This window comes from Salminus brasiliensis, chromosome 11 (assembly GCF_030463535.1).
Source record: "Salminus brasiliensis chromosome 11, fSalBra1.hap2, whole genome shotgun sequence".
Taxonomy (NCBI): Eukaryota; Metazoa; Chordata; class Actinopteri; order Characiformes; family Bryconidae; genus Salminus; species Salminus brasiliensis.
In genome coordinates, this window is record NC_132888.1 from 14,294,801 (window position 1) to 14,312,757 (window position 17,957).

The window sequence follows — 17,957 nt, forward strand, 5'->3', positions numbered from 1 at the left end:
CAAAGTTTTTAACATTCTTTATTAAAAACAAAACCCAAAACAGGTTAAAAAAAATATATTTACAGGCTCTTTTACAAAGTAAAAGCTGAGAGTGGACCAAGCCAAAGCTTAGGCATGAGTCACTTACTTCTCCCCGCACTTGTGCTTGAGGTACACAACGTGAAAACTCAACAGGATTTGTGCAACACAATCGTCCCGAGGGGCGACAGAAAGCAGAACAGGTGGGTGTGAGTGGGTGACACAGGTGTTATCACAGCTAGGACAGTGATGGTAAAATGAGGCCAAGAACTAAAAACGGCAACACCAAACTTGTGACAATTAACTTTTAACACAAACACTGGTAATACTGGATTTTATAAAATAATGATTTATTAAAGAAAGCCAAACTCCTTTGAAAAGACCAAAGTTAGCTTGGAAGCACAGTGTCCTGGTCTGTACGACTTAAAGGCTTTACCCTGATCGCTAGAAAACATTTATTTATTGGGGGGGGAGGGGGGTGTTAAAACTAAGTAAAACAATTTACAATAAGCACAAATCTTGAGTTTTGAATTGAAATGGTAAACAATGGCACAAATGATCATCACTGTGTAGTAATAAAATCACTGTGCCGTAATAAATTATTTGCAGAAATGCTACCAACCATTGCTCAATACTCAGAGCTGAAACGAAATACTGCAAACACTTGAAATTAATTCAAGCAGAGATCTGGCTCCGTAATACTGGGAACAAATGTAAAACACGTTTCAAGGGGGAGTAGATTTTCATCAACAGGCCCATAGTCATCACGACCGATAAACATTCCCTCAAGACTCTCAAGAAATTTAAGTGTATGATAACTCAGTCCGTCTTCTTCTCAGCCACACGCGTCAGAAGCATCTCAGAGTACTTTTCCAGCAGGGCCATGGCCCGCTCATCCCTCAACTGCCGGCTAGGGGAGTCTTCAGGAGGTGGGCGAGACGTTTGGGAAGCAGATGAACAGAGGTTCTGTGGGCAGACGACATCCAGGTCCTGCAGGATCCCTGCAAAGGCCTCCTGCAGGATACTCTTCATCTGCACCTGCTGCACTGACAGCTCACTGGTGGCCTGAAGCTACAAGGAGAGGAAGGGGAAAAAGACAACACAACTGCTTATGAATCACGGAACTAAAATATGAGTAATACATTATTCTGCACACACACACAAAATCTTGTGGTTTTGACCAAAGCTCAGAAATCGCTGTCGATCAGCCACACGCACCAGAGGACGTGGGCAGACAGAAGAAAACATGGAAACTGTTCATTCCTCTAATCCTGTGACTTTCTTTTGTCACAGTAGTTCAATACCATGAAGCAAGTTTCTAAATGTGGCCACTGTAGACGGCAAATCACCAGCAGACAGATAGCATGGAAAACATGAGGCATACTTGGCTAATGGCTGAGAAAGGTCTACATTTAAACAAACTGACATTGGGTTCTGCGCTGTTCCATTAAAGTCAAGTCAAGAGGAAGCAAGAACTGCTTTGTAATAATGACAGGCGTTACCCATCGTTTGTTAAACAACTATATACTATGTGCTACTACAAAGGAGGCTTCCTTGTGTCTAATTAATAAAAAAGAAATAATTTACAAGTTTTTTTTTCTTAGTTATGGTTGTATGCAAAAGGTATGGTCAAATAACTGCAAATTAGTAAACAAGTCCTTTGTGGAGAACATTTTTGCATGTAATGCAAAGTTACTGTTCACTTGGTTTTCTTCTTTCCCAAATGTGTTAAATCAACCATGTGGTATCTATGGGATTTGGCCCATTTTACATGTTTTGTTTTTCCCCCTAAATGATCTAAAATTTTGCACCACCAATATGTTAAACTAAAGTGTTTTTTCAGCTTAGCTCTACACTACACTACATCCACAAAAACAGCTAGATACAAATACACTGGTGTGGTTTTAGTGTGCTAAGGTAGTTAAAAGGACTAGATGCTTTATGCTTCTGGAAAGTCTTTTATGATCAAAACTGTAAACACTTTTGTCTTTGTCAGTTAAGGAGAGTGTGTGTGTGGGTGTACTATACCAGTTTGCCACTAAATAGAGTTCCAATGAGTGAAGAAGTGGTTTTAGTGGAATTACTTTTAACACATTAATTTAACACATTTAAGAGAGTGTCTGCAGGAGAAAATTGAACCCTGTACTGTTTTTAATTCAAACTACAGTCAAAAATGAGCAGATATACCAACTTGTACCTGTATTATTTATACTTTTAGCTTTATATAGAGCTCTGGAAAAGAGATCACCCTACTTTATCAGTTTCTCTGGTTTTACAATTTATAGGCAGTGCGTTTAGGGAAATTAGTTGTAGTTAGTAGTTGCATTTCATAAACCAGGGACAACATTTCCCCTAAATCCCAAATAAAAATATTGCTATATAGAGCATTTATTTGCAAAAATGACAACTGCTCAAATAATGCAAATAAATTATTTTTATAATAATTATTACGCAAAAGTTAATATTTAAATTTAAACCACACAGTACTAATATTTAAAGTTCGAGAGCATTTAAAAATCACTATGGTGAAATAACCTTAACTGCCAATCACAGCTTTTATGTCTTGGCAGGCTCTCCACTAGTCTTTCACATTGCTGTTGGGTGACTTTATGCCATTCATAGACTGCAAATTCAGGTAACTCATCTTTGTTTGATGAAATGCCTGAAATAAAAAGGCTGCCATACACGTAGAGATTTAAGGAAATAAAGATGTAAGGAAATAAAAGGAAAAAAATTAAGTGGTCTACATGAGTAAGAAATAATTCAATAATGCAATTTCACAAACAAAACAAATAAGAGGTTGGACTTACTTTACAGTAAAGGCCGACTGCTTTCTGCATGGTGTGCTGGAGCTCATTTACAATCTCCTTACATGCCTGCAGAGCTGTGGTCTCTTCTAAAAGAGGTAGACAGACAGCTACATGAACACCCAAATCATAAACCTTCAGCATATTTGTAGGCATCCTGAAGTGAAATACATCACAAATGTATTCTAAAATCCAATTCCACATCAAAAGGTAAGGCATTTTAATACTAATGATGGAATCACAGGCACGAGGTTTACAGGGTGTGGAAAGCAAAATACCTGAGTCTACAGGCTTTGTTCCCTCCATTGGGGCCTCTGACGGGGTCGACTTAGCTTTATTGCACCGTGACACTGATTGAGCATTTCCAAAGCTCTTCCTTGGTGCTGCAAGAGGACTGTGTTTTGCTGCAGGTGCCACAGGCCCAGATGTGAGCTTGCTGGATGACTTTGGTATCAGATTCTCCTCAATATTACTGATCCGCTTTCGACTGTTCTTTCCAAGTGACCGCATCTCTGTCGGACTTACTAAAGCCTGTCTACAAAGAGGGTCAATATGTCCCACTTGGCTCCTGAGAGTTTTAAGTGAAGCAGGTGGCATGCTGGCACAGTGAGGAGCAGACAGGTCCAAGTGGAGCGCGGCCCGGGCACTGTGATTACCAAGAGCAGGGGGTGCTTGAGGAGGTGCTTGCTTTATAGGCTTGGGTGGTGGAAGGTTCTCTTTACACTCCAGATTCGCACTGAGGTCCTGGTTAGACAATGAGGCGTTCCTTAGTACCTCACCTCCACAATGATGCTCAATCACTGGGCATACACTGAGGCTCTCATCAGTGAAGCCATGTTTGGCACAGGAACTGGCAACAGGAGCCGTGTCGCTTTGGTTGGTGAATTTTGTGGTACCCGAGGTAAAAGAGACTGCTTTGTCAGTGGTAAGGCTGGCAGCTTTGGCATCAAAAATGCTTGGATTGCTGGTGGCATTTTGGACATTCGCTTGTGCAACCACTGATTTCACTGTAACGTCTGTGAAAGACAAAGTATTGGTGTTATTTTGTCACTTAGTTCAGAGGTGATTGACATGAAAATGGAAATTACAACCTAAACATACAGAAACCAGGTCCCCCCAAAAAATAAAATAAAATAAAATAAATAGACCAAAAAACCCAGCAGAAACCAAACACACCATCCCAATTCCCAGTAGAGTGAATTATTATATAAGATATTTAAGCATCTTTCTGTTTCTCACATCCTCATACACACACACCTCCAAGAACGTTTTTGCAGCAGAGGCTGCGATGAGATTTCTTATCAGAAACAGAGAAGCGTTTCCTGGTGGCTGAAGGATAAGAGTTAAGAAGATTCAACTCAATTGTGTTTTTAATTTTATTGCCCTAAAAATCTAAAATGCTTAATCATTCTGCAATTTGAGGCTAAAATGCCTCAGAAAACGTGACATGGATATTTGACATTGACACATGGATCTTACCACTTTTCTGTTTTTTCTTCTGGTCCGTTTTTGTACCATTGGGGCCACAAGCCTCAGTAAACAGCATTGAATTGTCCTTGGGGTAAAAAAAAAAAAAAAGACACAAAGGATACAATCATTTCAGTCTCAGCTTTACTTGGTTTATGTTGCAGTGGGTTAGTCAAGAGGAACTGCCCCATCTTGGAACATAATCATAACAGCATTTCATCTCATGTGTTAACAGAATATGACACTAACTACAACTACAACTGTTTAAAATGTTTTCCCTCCAGAGGACAATTAGGCGGAACAATACTCTTGAACAGGACATTGCTACAAACATGTTTTATTTAGCCACTCATTTGTGGACTACTTACAGAACCTCTAATGTAATGTAATCGTTAATCTTTAAAGTACATGTTCGTCTTAAATGTTTTAAATCCTATGATTTTCAAATGCAACTCAAATTGCAAGGGTTACATGTGTATCATACTATACTGTACTGTGCGTCTGTAATACCTCAGTTTTCTCATGGCTTGCAGAGCTAATGTTTGACTCATCTGGGATACTGGGCAGGCAAGCTCCAGGCCGGTATACAGTACCACTTCCTATTCCTGTGCCACTGGTAGAGAAAAGACAAAAATAAGTTTTATTACACGACCCTGCATTGTATGAGTCTAAAGCAAATTACCTCCCACTTTCCCTGAGCTTCCTTAAGAATCACCACCATAATAATAATTAATAATTATTAATAATTTCTAATAATTGAGTTTTGTGCTGTTGTTCACTTCTGCCCCAATTCCACTGAAAGCCCAATTTGCCAGGATATTCATGTCCATTATGAGTGTACACAAACTTTTGACCACAACTGTGTGCAAGTGTGCAGTGTGTGCTGCAGACTAACCGAATGCGGCTCTGGAAGCGTGAGAGGAAGCGAGCAGAGAGGCTTAGGCGAGGATTGAGGAAGTTGCTCTCATTGGTAGGCTGCAGACTGCGCAGATCTGTGTTAAACTTTTCTGCAAGAGATTTACAGAGAGTTATATAAGTTATAAAAACAGTTCTTCTAAAATTCTTCCTGGTTTTACATTTTTGTTGTCACATGAAAACCTTTAATCTCCATTTTTGATGTGAATAACTGAATTTGGCAGTTTTGGCAGCCATTTTTGAGATACATGGTTTTTATGAACAGCGATAGCCTGAAGATCATTCACGTTCATTGTAGATCACATGCTAGGCCATTTGAATTATTGTTAACTGTAAAGAACATCGAGATGTTCAGATCAAGTGCTCTTTGCATATGTAAATGCTTTTACCGTTGGCGGCCACAGCTAGCGTGTCGAAGTGCTGATGCAAAAGTGTTGCAGGCTCTTCATCATCCTCTTCCTCCACTCCAGAACTACCCATGGAGCTCGCTTGACTGAGCGAGTCGGTGTCCTCTAAAATGCAAGATATATTCAAACATGACCGTGGACACAATTTAAAAGTAGTGCGTCAGTAGGTTGCTGATTATAACAATTAATTATACAGTCCCATCTAACATTTATACAAATAACATAGTTAAATGCATGCACATTTACTACTAATTGTCCTAAACTTTGACTTATAATTACACAAAAGATGCTCAAGCCTTCACCAAGGTCTTAGACAATCCTAAACTCTTTATCTCTGTATAAATAGTGATGATAACTCACGGTCATGGGTCTGGTCACTGTGCACCTGGTCACTCTCAGCTGAGCAGGCACTGTCTGGACTCAGCTCCTCTTCTTCAGGATCCGTTTCGACAGCTTCACAAAGTCCCTTCACATCAAACTCCCTACAGTGATAAGAGCACAGGTGTACTCACTCAAGTGTGTGTGTGTGTGTGTGTGTTGGGATGGGTCCACATCAAGCCAGTCATACTGACAAACCTGAGCTTTTGTAAAGACTAGACAAAGACAATGGCTTACTATGGCAAATAATCTTACAGAGAATTTACAGTTTTAAGCAGCTTACCCTACAGTGGTGGACAGAGCAGTGCTGTTGGCTGGATAGAGGATATAGTCATTGGTCTCTGAAGAGCTGAGCAACTGCAGGTCTGTTTCCTGAAGCACAGAACTAAACTGTTCAGACGCCTAGAGTCAAACATCAGACACATCAGTTTACTTAATCAACTTAACTCAAACAAAGCATAAGCCGATACTGGCAACATACATGGCAAACATCTAAAACAGGGGTGGCAAACTCAAGGTAATGGGGCACAGTACATGCATTCCAGCTGTAGGGGATTAAGACCTATTGTTATTAGAAAAACAAACACTGTGCATGCTTCTTTTGAAAAGAGACATGGAATTGGTTTGCCCAAAACAAAATTTGATTGATTTGACGGTCTGCTGACCCACCCCAGTAAAGGAAAGATTCAGAATGGCAGAGTTTGTCGGTCTGCTCATACCTACAGTCAGTGTGGTTTTGAGAGCAGATTTATTGTATTAAGTGGCAGAACTCCATTGATTTCACTAATAATACAAATTTAATTCACAGCCAGAGAAAGACCAGGCCTGTTCCATCCCACATGCCACATATTTGACAACCCTAATCTAAGTAGAGCTGGATTCAGAATTCTTTCATACTCAAAAGGAGGAGTAATTTGTACAGTGCAGTATTTTCTGTATATAAATTGATAATGAAACAAGATGCAGCTAAAATATAGACAGCAGAGATATAATAACAGAATGCATCACATAAAAACGTATTGCAATGCATTGTATTATAATCACAGCATATTATACTGCAACAGATCATATGTTAGCTTGCGGCTAGTTAGTTAGCCTGGAAATGACATTAAAGGATAAAGGATAAAGGTGCACGTATTCGTCACTGTACAGTGTGGACTGTACAGCGAAATGTGTCCTCCGCATTTAACCCATCTGGTAGTGAACACACACTCGCACACACACACGTGTTAGGGGCAGTGAGTACACACACACACCCAGAGCGGTGGGCAGCCAACTCCAGCGCCCGGGGAGCAGAGAGGGTAAAGGGCCTTGCTCAAGGGCCCAACAGTGGCAGCTTGCCGAGCCTGGGAATCGAACCCACAACCCTGTTATCGATATCCCGGCGCTCTAACCGCTGAGCCACCACTGCCCCATTAGCTTGTGGCTAGAGCTATAAAGGAGGACTAAAGCTATAAAGGGGACTATAAAGCCCAGCTTTTGTTCAAAAATATTTTACTTTTATAAATTAAACACTCCAAAAATTCTAATTCTACATGTTGTGATGTTACAATGCAAAGACAGTTTCTCAATTAGACATTTAAATATTATTTCTTTAAAAACAAGCACAAATGGAAAAAATATAACAACCACTGCACCAATGTTATATGCTCTACAAACCCTCTCACTATAGTCCTCTTCTACATCACCCTCTTCCTCTTCATCTAGAAGACTGTCTAGACTCTGAGGATGAAAATCCACATCTTCGTGTTCTTCAAAGTCTTCCTCATCCTCCTCTGCTCTACTGGGAGTGTGAGAGAGGGGCAGTTGAAGGCTCCTCGTCTCCAACACTGAACGAACAACCAGTGGGTCAGCATGCAAAGCCCAGCGCCCCTGTGGCTGGTACTGAGTGGCACTAGGTCCAGTGGGATTCACACTGCTGCCAACTCCAGCACCCTACACACACACACACACACACACACACACACACACACACACACACACACACACACACACACACACACACACACACACACACACACACACACACACACACACACACACGGGGACAGTTAGTAGTGGCTGGCACGCAATAGCATAGGTCGAAAATGTCTTTAGCTGGCTTAATTGACCCGTATTATATCACTATAACATATTTTATGGTCTTCCATTTTATTATTTTTTTATTTTATGTAGCATGCAAAGTTAAAGGTTTTAAAAATGTTAATTTGAGTGCATGCAGTTCATATATGGTAAGTCACTTTGTTTTTCAAGTTTATGTTTTATTAATTTTGAGGTCATAAAAAAATCCAAACATTTGTATATACCCGCTAACCCAGAGTAGAGTAGAATATCCTGCCTATTTATTTATTATTAAGTGTCAGCCTGGACTTTTTAAATTGAGACTCAACACAAGAGGACAGAGATCTTCTGACTGCATGCAGCAGCCAATTAGAGCGATCTTCTGATTGCATCAGTCTTAAACCTGTGTTTAATTCTATTTATAAAGAGAGTCTATAGAATGGTTTTAGATAATTACCTTTGTCATTATACAAATTTCTGGGCTGATCCAATAGCCAATACATTAACTCCTTAATTTGGACAAAATCTAATTTCATAATTCCGCTAATTCATTATTTAAAAAAATATATAAAAATTAAAAAAAAAAATAGAAGATCTTAAAATGTTCATAATAACCGTCATACCCAGGTCTAAAGTCTGCACAGATCTCTCTATAAATAAAAATCAAAGAACAATATCTCCAGGCACTTATTCACCTTCATTTATTTGGCTCATCAGAGCTTGTCATTAAAATTATCCATTCTACTTTAAACGGTGTAGAAGTTCTGTACAGGCAAAAGAATGTTAGAGCTGCAGCATTTAAGATGGAAAAGAAAATTCCAATATGGAGACGGCAAATAAGGAGCAAAATTCCGCCTGCAACAACATTTCTCGGGAAAATTCCTAACTTAAAAGAATAGTTTGTGAGCCAGCAGGGGGCGCTGTGATGCCCCAGCACTGTGCATCAGTGCAAATGCAAGCTAAAATTTTAACGTAAAAATCTATTGGTCTAAAGTTTTGGGCAGGAAGCAACAGTAAACTTGTAGTCTACCATCCTTAAATTTACTATATAATTCACTGCATTACCACCTCACTGTTAAATTATCTTTTGATGGATTTATTTATTTATTTATTTATTCATCAAAACCAACACATCTCCCCCCACCCCCACTTTTTTACTTTTTTGTATTTTTTTGTGTTAGACACACAGTGTGAGGTACATACCAATCTGCGAGCCCACATCGGCAGTCGTCCATTGGTCTGTGGCATCATGAGATCCAGACTCTCTAAAACAAGCATTCACTTGTAATTAAATAACAAGTAACTTCTTTTAAAAAGGAAAGAAGGACCCAGTAAGAAATGTCCTTAAATGTACAACTGGCTTCCACATCATTCCCCCTTCAAAATACCATAAAAGGAAACAAGCCATTGCCTTCATTAACTCACCTATACTGGAGTCTACCCTGGCCGGGGTCTGGGGGATACTCTCCATCGTGCTATTTTCTTCTACCTCCTCTGTCTGGGCCATTTCCACACGAGGTACAGCAATGTAAGTCTCCCTCCTTAATGAGGGAGAACACAATACTTTAGATTACATTTAGATCTATTCATCTTGCAGCTTTTGCTGTTTAAAATATGTTTAATGTATTAGGCCATAATATACAGCGGCATGCAAAAGTGTAGGAACTCCTGGTCAAAATATTTCTTACTATGAATAGCTATATGAGCAAAGGTAACCTGATTTTAAAAGGCAAAAAGTTCAAGATAAAGCATTTCTTTAACACTTAAATAATATGTATTTATTCATTTATTTTTGGGAGAGACAGAATCAAACCTGCTCAGTTTGAAGCAAGTTCATCTGTCAATCTAATAGCTAATCTGGAACTTACACCACAACCAGACCCTCCCCTTTCCAATTTGACACAGTTAACCAGTCAGTAGTGGGTGTTAGATCAATGACTTGTCAGTCATTAAAGAATTATGTGACCGTTTTATGTAGGTCACATTATAAAAATGCACTTACCACATATTGGTATATTGGCATAAAATGATAAAATCACAAGAGTGTATTAGTTGTACCTGATTACTTGCTCTTTGCTGGTAACTCTGCCCACGTTCCTCTGACCTGCTCGCCGTCTCTGCTCAGCAAGTCTCTTCCTCATGGAGTTAGTCATCTGAGAGCACAGTCTCCATACAAACACACAGCTAAGAAAGAGACACACATACACACAAACACATTCAACATCAAATAATCATCACTCAGTCACTGAAAATGTGATGGCAGAAAACAAAAAGAGATGTGTAATATGTATAAGTCATGTACCGTTACAGTCTGTGAAACTTTAGTATCATCCTATGCAACAGAAATGCAACCAACACAACTTCCTTTGTGTCAAACTGCCTTTGGCTTTCTCTGCCAGAGAGAGCGAGAGGCAGAGAAAAAGAGAGCAAGAGGTATACCTGTCACCACACACAGTGATTAGGTTTCTGCAGTCTGGACTGAACTTCATTCCGGTAACAATTTCTGTGGAAGAAAAATAAGACAAAAGAGAAGCTTGACAATCCCAAAAGTTCTGTAGGGTAGAATGAGGCCAAAAGAAGAAACTCACCAGAGTGCCCAAATAACGTGGCCACACACTCCCCGGATTCATAATCAAAAATACAGATGCTTTTGTCTGAACAGCTGGTGGCCAAGAACATCCCAGAAGGATCCAGCTGCACCTGAGGGCAGGAGAGGAGAAAAAGTGTGAATGTTTAAAATCTAACAATTTATAAAAAGGTGTAGTGATGCTTATTTTCAGACTGAAAGTAATTACTGATTCCAAAGTCAAGATTCAATACAAAGTTTATGCACTAGTGTTTTAAAGGTTTTAACATCATATTTAAATCCATACAGCTGAACAAAGGAGTTATATTTGACAATATAGGATAATATATACACATGTATATGAGAAGTCTGACCTGTCTTCTTTACATCAGTAAGCACGGCTTAATGAACTGTTTGGTTCAGGAAACCTATGCAAAAATGGATTCTGTAGCGCTTTCACTGTAACAAACTCCCTCACTCACCTTGAGTAGGGTGCCATCATCAGTTGCAGAACCTTTAAAGCATTTCTTCATCTTTCCACTCTTTACATTATATACCCTAAAAGAGGCAAATGAAAAATAAATGAAATTTGCACTATGATGCACTAATCTGAAGATGACTTTTCAACCGCCAAGACTTGTCTGAAGAGAATGTATAATTTATGATAATACTTGGTAAAACTAAATGCACAGAACCCAAACAAAATTCTAATGTTGTTAAATCAAACTGCAGGGAGTCTTATATTGAAAAATGTTATAAATCTGTAAGGCCAGAAGGTACCCAACAAACCTATTACCTAATGTTGCGGTCTTGGCAAGCAATAGCAGTGTGAGTGCTTGTGGCATCCAGGTCCATGTCATATAATGTGCTTTTCTCCACCACATGATGCGATCTTGAGAAAGCCAGGCTCTCTGAGGACTGTAATCAGCAACATCACCTTTCTTTTGAGTTCATTTTAAAGGGGACATAATGTAATATATTACAATTAGGTGCACTGACCTTTTCGGCAGAGCGGAAGTAGATGCTCTTGTCAGCGCCGCAGCTCACCATGCACACCTTTGAACCCACACCTGTTATAATAAAGACATTATTATAGTGAGCAAGTTTCAATCTTCAAAGAGATTTCTGCAGAACAGGAAAAAAGCAAATAAAGGGGAACAATGCATTAACATTTATAATATTCCCCAACTGACCTGCAAACTTCATGGCAGTGACAGATGCTGAATGGTCATAAACAGTCTGTACAAGATTGTAGTTACTCTCCACGTTGAAAATATGTATGAGTCGATCACGACTGGCTGAGGCCAGCAGCTGCAAACCTAGCAGGGAAGATTCAAGTGTGGAGAGAAGAACATAAAATTGGGAGTAGCATAGATTTGTACCATTCCTCAGATTACTGAAAAGTAACATTCAGCTGACCTGAGATCTCTGGGTTCAGCATAAAACATGGCCACCTGAGCAAACCATGCTAAGGCCTATATAATACCACCACCACTCAGATGTACAGGGATAAGCTGCTTTTACTGATAGTTATTTAACCTTCTGACAAACATCTGCAGACTGTATCTGAAACACTCATCACTGTCTAACTACAAAGGGGTGGTTTTCTGGACACTTACCAAGTAACTAAATTGTAATGCCAGTAAGGAAATTACTAGACACAAGTTCATTAACGTGTGTTTTTATTTGTTTGTTTAATATTTTTTTCTTAAATCACTAGAAATCTATTCATGCTTATTCCAATAAAGAACTGCAACTACTGTTAAGTACTGTACAGTTCTTCAAATGAAAACTATTATGTTAAATTGCACTACTGACAAAATAACTGAAATCCAAAACTTTATCCATCTCCTAACTAGTTACTGTTTTCTATAAACTAGAAGAAACCTTACCAGTCTCGGTCGGAGAGAAGGCCAGACACAAGACCTCAGAGTCATGGGCCTCAATCTTCAGGAGCTCATCCATGAACTGAAGTCCAAAGATCCTAAATAGAAAAAAGGATGGCTCAAAATATCCTAACCTATCAGGAGCAATGTGGCATCTGGCACCAAGAGATTTGCAGCAGCTGCCTCAAGTCCTTCAATTTAAAGTTAAGGTGGAGTTGCCATGAATTGGACTTTTTGTTCCAAACAGTAAACAGTATGCACCAGACCATCGACAGGACTCTTTCAACTTTCTTCCACTGCTACAGGTTACAGTTACACAAGCCGTATGCTCACTGTAGGCACTTTTGATGATGGACAGGGATAAGCATGGGCAAGCTCCCCCTTTCCCTCCAGCAAGCCTTTTTGTTTTGAAGTTGTCCAGCCATGATGACTTAGCCTTAGATCATTGATCAGGTCTTCCCACTTCCCAATTTCTACTGCATCCAACAGGTCAACTATTCAACTGTTCAGTTACTCTCAAACATGTATTCCAGACCATGACATGTGCCAGAGTTACAGGATAATTCATATTATTCACTTCATCCATGAGTTTTCACAACTCATCAGCAAAGTTTAGGTTGTAGTTAGGCATAGTTGGACCAGAGGAAACAAGTACACAGATATTATATCCATGCATTTGGTTTGGCCCACAGTGAAAACACACAAGAAAAAGGGACACAGAATGGGGTTTGAATGTGTTAGTGTGCATCTCCTACCGAAGATTCCCACTCCGATCTCCAGCTGCCAGGTGTTGCCCATCTGGACTGATTCCCAGCACTCTGATTCCAAACTTGCCATCCATGCTGCCTTCTCCTCGCTCAGCCTGAGCCTTTAGGTGCCCAGTGTCCTTATCCACATACACAATCCTCACCAGGTCCTTCAACACGCACACAAACACACAGTGTCACACACAGTCTCTTACTAGTAGAGATGGGAAATCAATCAGAAATCCAGTACAAAAAGAACAATGTAGCCTAATATTACAAAAAATCTTAAACTCTGCATTTACCTGACTGTAGAGGTTGCGGTGAAGGTCACCGTTTTGATTTTGGCTCTGCTGAAAATCACTGTTCCAGAGGCGAATGGTGTTATCAGATGAGCAGGTAAGGAAAGAGCCAGGCAAGAGAGTTGCAGCCGAATTCTCCAACTCCGGGTAGGTCTGATGAAAGTGTATACATGTGAAAGGGTGTTTATCAAAACATTACTTGAAAAATCTCTGCAGCTACATAACCAGGAAAGTTCTGCAATGAACACCTTCTCCAAAACCATACCATTCAAGTAAAGCATTACAGTACTTTTTTTTATTAAACACAAAACGTAAAGTGTAATATATGAGAAAGCACAAAAGGTATGCACACATATATGATATGATATATGATTTTGCTATTAATCTTCAATTTATCTTCAAATAAAAAGGAAAATGAAACATACCTCAACACTCCAGACACAGCCGCTGTGATAGAGGGCAGAGTAGACCTTCCCTACGTTGTTGATGTCATGCACATCCCACACATACACACTGTGGTCATTATATACACATGTCAAGTGGCCAGTTACAGGGTCATGTGTAAGGGCCAAAGTATCTGGATACTCAGCATCTGGCAGTGTGGTGAACAGATGTCTAGATGAGAGTAATGGGAAAGGAACAGTGTAAAACAAAGATTAAAAATAAGATTATATATACTATTTTTTTAGAAGGGGGACAAAAAGGGAAGAGTTTATTTTGCATTTGTAGGAGTAACGGTCTCTACTGTCCTTTTTACTTCATTTTGGAGCATTGCTGCAAGGATTTAATTGCATTCAGCCGCAAGTGAGCATTAGTTAGGTCAGGATCATCACCTCGCCTCATACACAACTCATCCCAAGAGTATTGTATGGAGAACCATCATCACAGACAACACCGTTCCAGATGTGTCAATTATACACATTTGGACATGTAGTGTAAATGCATTCAGTACATACATGTACTTTATTGTCTTTTACTTTGATTCAGTTATGTATTATTACATCTATGTATTATTGCATAACTACAACCGAGAAGTTGTAGTTATCATATACTTAAAATCAGAAGTTCCTATGTGCTCTATCCACCCTGTGACAAAGTTCTTACCCAGTGTGCATGCTTTGGGAGAGATCCACTCCTAGACAGTGAGGTCGATGCAGAGTGGTGACATAGTGCAGGTTTTGTGGGCTAAAAACCCGCACTGTGCCATCTGCGCAACCACAGAAAACTAAGGCTTCGCTTACGGATAGGCATCGTGCTGAGGTTGTCTGCAATACACACACAGAGAAATCAACAGCAAGACACTTTAAGGTGTAACATACAACACTCTCCACATACTTTATTGTACTATATGTATACAGTACAGGTGTAGGAACTGCCAACTTGCAATAGTGGATGCAATAAGACTGCTAAATTGCCTGAAATATACAAATAGTCTGACCATTTTGAAAAGATATCCAAAAGATCAAACCTAGTGCTTGATGACATTTAAAGCCAGATCAGTGTTGTATGGTTATGAAATGGTTGTATTTTATTAACATACAAACTATTTTATGTTCAATCTCTGTCTATGGCTGATGGTATTTAACAATGACCTAAGGGAAAGAAATCATTCATCATGACTGACGTCTTTCTGAGCAATGTGACTTACTTTGAGGTCGACCCATAAATCCAGCTGCCTGTTGCTGTTGAACTGGCACAGCAGACCTGTGTGGGTTATACAGTAGGTGCTGCTCGCCATGGTGCCACGACCACATGCCAAGTCACAGAATTCACTGTTTTGATGTTCTCCTAGCAACCCTGACCGACCAATCAGAGGCACCGTGCTGTTCACCTGGAATAGCAAGTCAAGGTCACTCAACACAGCAAAAGCATTTTAAATGGTGTCAGGATGAAATCTTTTTTTTCAGCAGCTACTACAAAACCTTTTTTTATACAGCAGGAACAGTGTTACAAGGTTGGACACACACTGATGTGGGCGATTTTAAACATCATAGAAGCTTGACATACACAGCACTGTGCAAAGGTTTTAAGCACTAGTAAAGTAGTAAAAAAAATATCTGTAGTGTTTATTTGCTTATTAAAGCATAAATATTTATAACATATATAATATATAAAATACAATTAGCATGAACACAAAATGTAGTGTTAATTAAAACATTAAAAGCTCTCCTCACATTATGGGAGTCACATATTATTTACAGTTATTATCCAACATTTGGTTCATAAATCAGTGCCTAATGATGTTAACTAAGATGAGTTGCTGATGAAATTGAACACCTCTGCATGCTTGCTGTGTGCGTCCAGAAGGAAATCTGGTACAAAGCTCTGTTCTTCAAATTGGCTCACAAGATCTCAACTACTTTCTTCAAAATAAGCTTCTAAATTATGTGCTCATGTGCCAAAAACCTCTAAACAGTACTGTCTACTTCATATCTGATGAACTTTTAAAACTTTAAATTGGAACCTTTAGTGGATGGGTAGGCCAATGATCTTAATACCAGGTGAAAATCAGACTGTGGGCTAGATCTGGCATATATTTAACATAAAAGTATTAAATTATTTTCAATAGCATGTACCCGTTTTAAAAAATGATATAAAAATCGCTATGAATGTATGAATAAGTATGAATGTTTACTCTAATATCACATCTAATTTCAAGTCTGCTACTAATTCTCAGTGGAAATAACTGAAATCAAACTGTATGTAGCAAAATCTGTGACCAGCTGTCTGAACAATATTCAAAGATGTTGTATTTAGTCATTAATATAGAGAAATATATACTCTGGCACAGAGAAAATACATACAAGTTGTATTCAAAGAATCCTTAAAAGAAAAAGGCTTACGCCAACTCAGAGAAGCTGCAGTCAAAACAACATTACATCCTCTCATAATAAGCCTTTTCACTCAGATTATGTGCTTTTACACTAACTTGTTCTGCAAATTTCCACACATATTAAAAGATCGCAGGGAAAGAAGACTCAATTCAAGAGTCGGCAATTACACAGCAGTCAATGCTAATTTAAATCAGCTCAGAGAACACACAGGCTTAATGAGGAAATAATCTAACTTGAGCAGTAAATTAAATCTTAACTCCAGGCTTTTAAAGTTCTTAAATCTTACCCTTCTCTCCTTAGAGGCATCCAAGTACCAGAACTTCACATGTCTGTTTCCTGCTGTGACAAAGTAGCTGCTGTCCTCGGAGAAGGAGACAGCCAACACTCTACTTGACACTTTGTTAGACGCAATAACTGTCCCTCTCTGCCATTAAAGAAAAAAAACATAATAAAAACACTGATTACAAGTCACTTAAAAGTGGAATCTAAAGCAGAGACCATTCCAGTCTCCACTGGCAACACTGTAAAAAAATGCTTATACTAATTAGAAAAGAACAGCAGTTCCAAAATGACAGTATTGGGCACAAGTATCTGGATATTTTTAAAAAACAAACAATATATGTATGGTGAGAGAGTACCTCATAGAGAAACATCAAAACACCACAAAGAAAGAAGAAAACACAGAGTCTCTCTAAACTCACCTTCCATTCCCACACACTGACAGTTCTGTCATGTTGGTATCCTACAGACACAATGTAGCTGCCATTGGTAGAAAAAGCAACACAGGCCACGCCATACTTGTGACACTGGACCTCCGCCACTTGTGTACGCTCAGTCACGTCCCACACTCTGACACACGGCATGTGTCCACTCTACAAAAACACAGAGACACATGAAGACAGACATGATGCAAAAATGCTTTGATAAGAACAACCGCATGTAAAAGGTCTTTCCCATAAAACTTTACTAAATATAAACAGACATAATGTACCAGTAATTATTACAAAAATAATGAGTTAAATTCAGTAAACTCCAACAGTTTCCAACTCCAACAAAAAATGACAAAAGTGGTCATCAGTTGACAAAACATTTGAATTGTGCCATAGATAAACTCTTAAACACAGTTTATTGAGCTGAGACACATACACTCTTCTCTCATTGCAACACAGAGAACTGGTGTCTCACACACATACAGTCATCGCAAATATACATCTCTGTCAGATCACCCAGGTCCAGTCAGTTTCCCACCAGCACTTAAACCACATAATAAACTCATACCACATAAACATTCAATAAAAAATATTAAATAGTAACTTTGCGTGCAGCGCTGAAACACGACTGTGACATAGGACAAATAAATTTAGAGGGCAAGTCTATACATGCCAGAGATCAGTCTTGTGCTTATCAAAAGCAATTACCACAAATCCTTACAAAGCCTTCATTTTTGTATTTCCAGCTACTTACCTCACCAGTGACCAAATATTTTCCATTGTGGGAGAATGCCAAGGCACTGAAGGTTTTTCTGTGTAATAAATACAGAGTAAAGCTGAGCCGGTCCTCCTTCACTCAGTCT

At 39.1% G+C, this 17,957-nt stretch overlaps 1 protein-coding gene across 3 annotated transcripts in view; it reads right to left on the bottom strand.

The window, feature by feature from the left end:
* wdr62 (WD repeat domain 62) overlaps positions 1–17,957 on the bottom strand; it is a 21,719-nt gene continuing 3,762 nt past the window's right edge. Inside the window, exons 4-31 of one of the 3 annotated variants that reach the window (XM_072691859.1) lie at positions 17,849–17,906; positions 17,086–17,256; positions 16,671–16,808; positions 15,199–15,381; positions 14,655–14,815; positions 13,976–14,165; positions 13,554–13,703; positions 13,261–13,421; positions 12,512–12,603; positions 11,813–11,938; positions 11,619–11,689; positions 11,416–11,537; positions 11,102–11,177; positions 10,642–10,753; positions 10,493–10,556; positions 10,112–10,237; positions 9,479–9,594; positions 9,257–9,318; positions 7,652–7,927; positions 6,276–6,364; positions 5,975–6,096; positions 5,597–5,719; positions 5,188–5,299; positions 4,803–4,905; positions 4,305–4,380; positions 3,104–3,841; positions 2,829–2,914; positions 1–1,089 (exon numbers count right to left, since the gene is read on the bottom strand). In XM_072691859.1, coding sequence (XP_072547960.1) covers positions 838–1,089; positions 2,829–2,914; positions 3,104–3,841; positions 4,305–4,380; positions 4,803–4,905; positions 5,188–5,299; positions 5,597–5,719; positions 5,975–6,096; positions 6,276–6,364; positions 7,652–7,927; positions 9,257–9,318; positions 9,479–9,594; positions 10,112–10,237; positions 10,493–10,556; positions 10,642–10,753; positions 11,102–11,177; positions 11,416–11,537; positions 11,619–11,689; positions 11,813–11,938; positions 12,512–12,603; positions 13,261–13,421; positions 13,554–13,703; positions 13,976–14,165; positions 14,655–14,815; positions 15,199–15,381; positions 16,671–16,808; positions 17,086–17,256; positions 17,849–17,906 — 4,156 coding nt within the window. In that variant the 3' untranslated portion in view covers positions 1–837. Of the gene's footprint in view, positions 1,090–2,828; positions 2,915–3,103; positions 3,842–4,304; positions 4,381–4,802; positions 4,906–5,187; positions 5,300–5,596; positions 5,720–5,974; positions 6,097–6,275; positions 6,395–7,651; positions 7,928–9,256; positions 9,319–9,478; positions 9,595–10,111; positions 10,238–10,492; positions 10,557–10,641; positions 10,754–11,101; positions 11,178–11,415; positions 11,538–11,618; positions 11,690–11,812; positions 11,939–12,511; positions 12,604–13,260; positions 13,422–13,553; positions 13,704–13,975; positions 14,166–14,654; positions 14,816–15,198; positions 15,382–16,670; positions 16,809–17,085; positions 17,257–17,848; positions 17,907–17,957 lie in introns of all 3 variants that reach the window. The other 2 variants (XM_072691858.1, XM_072691857.1) reach the window with 2 other exon arrangements.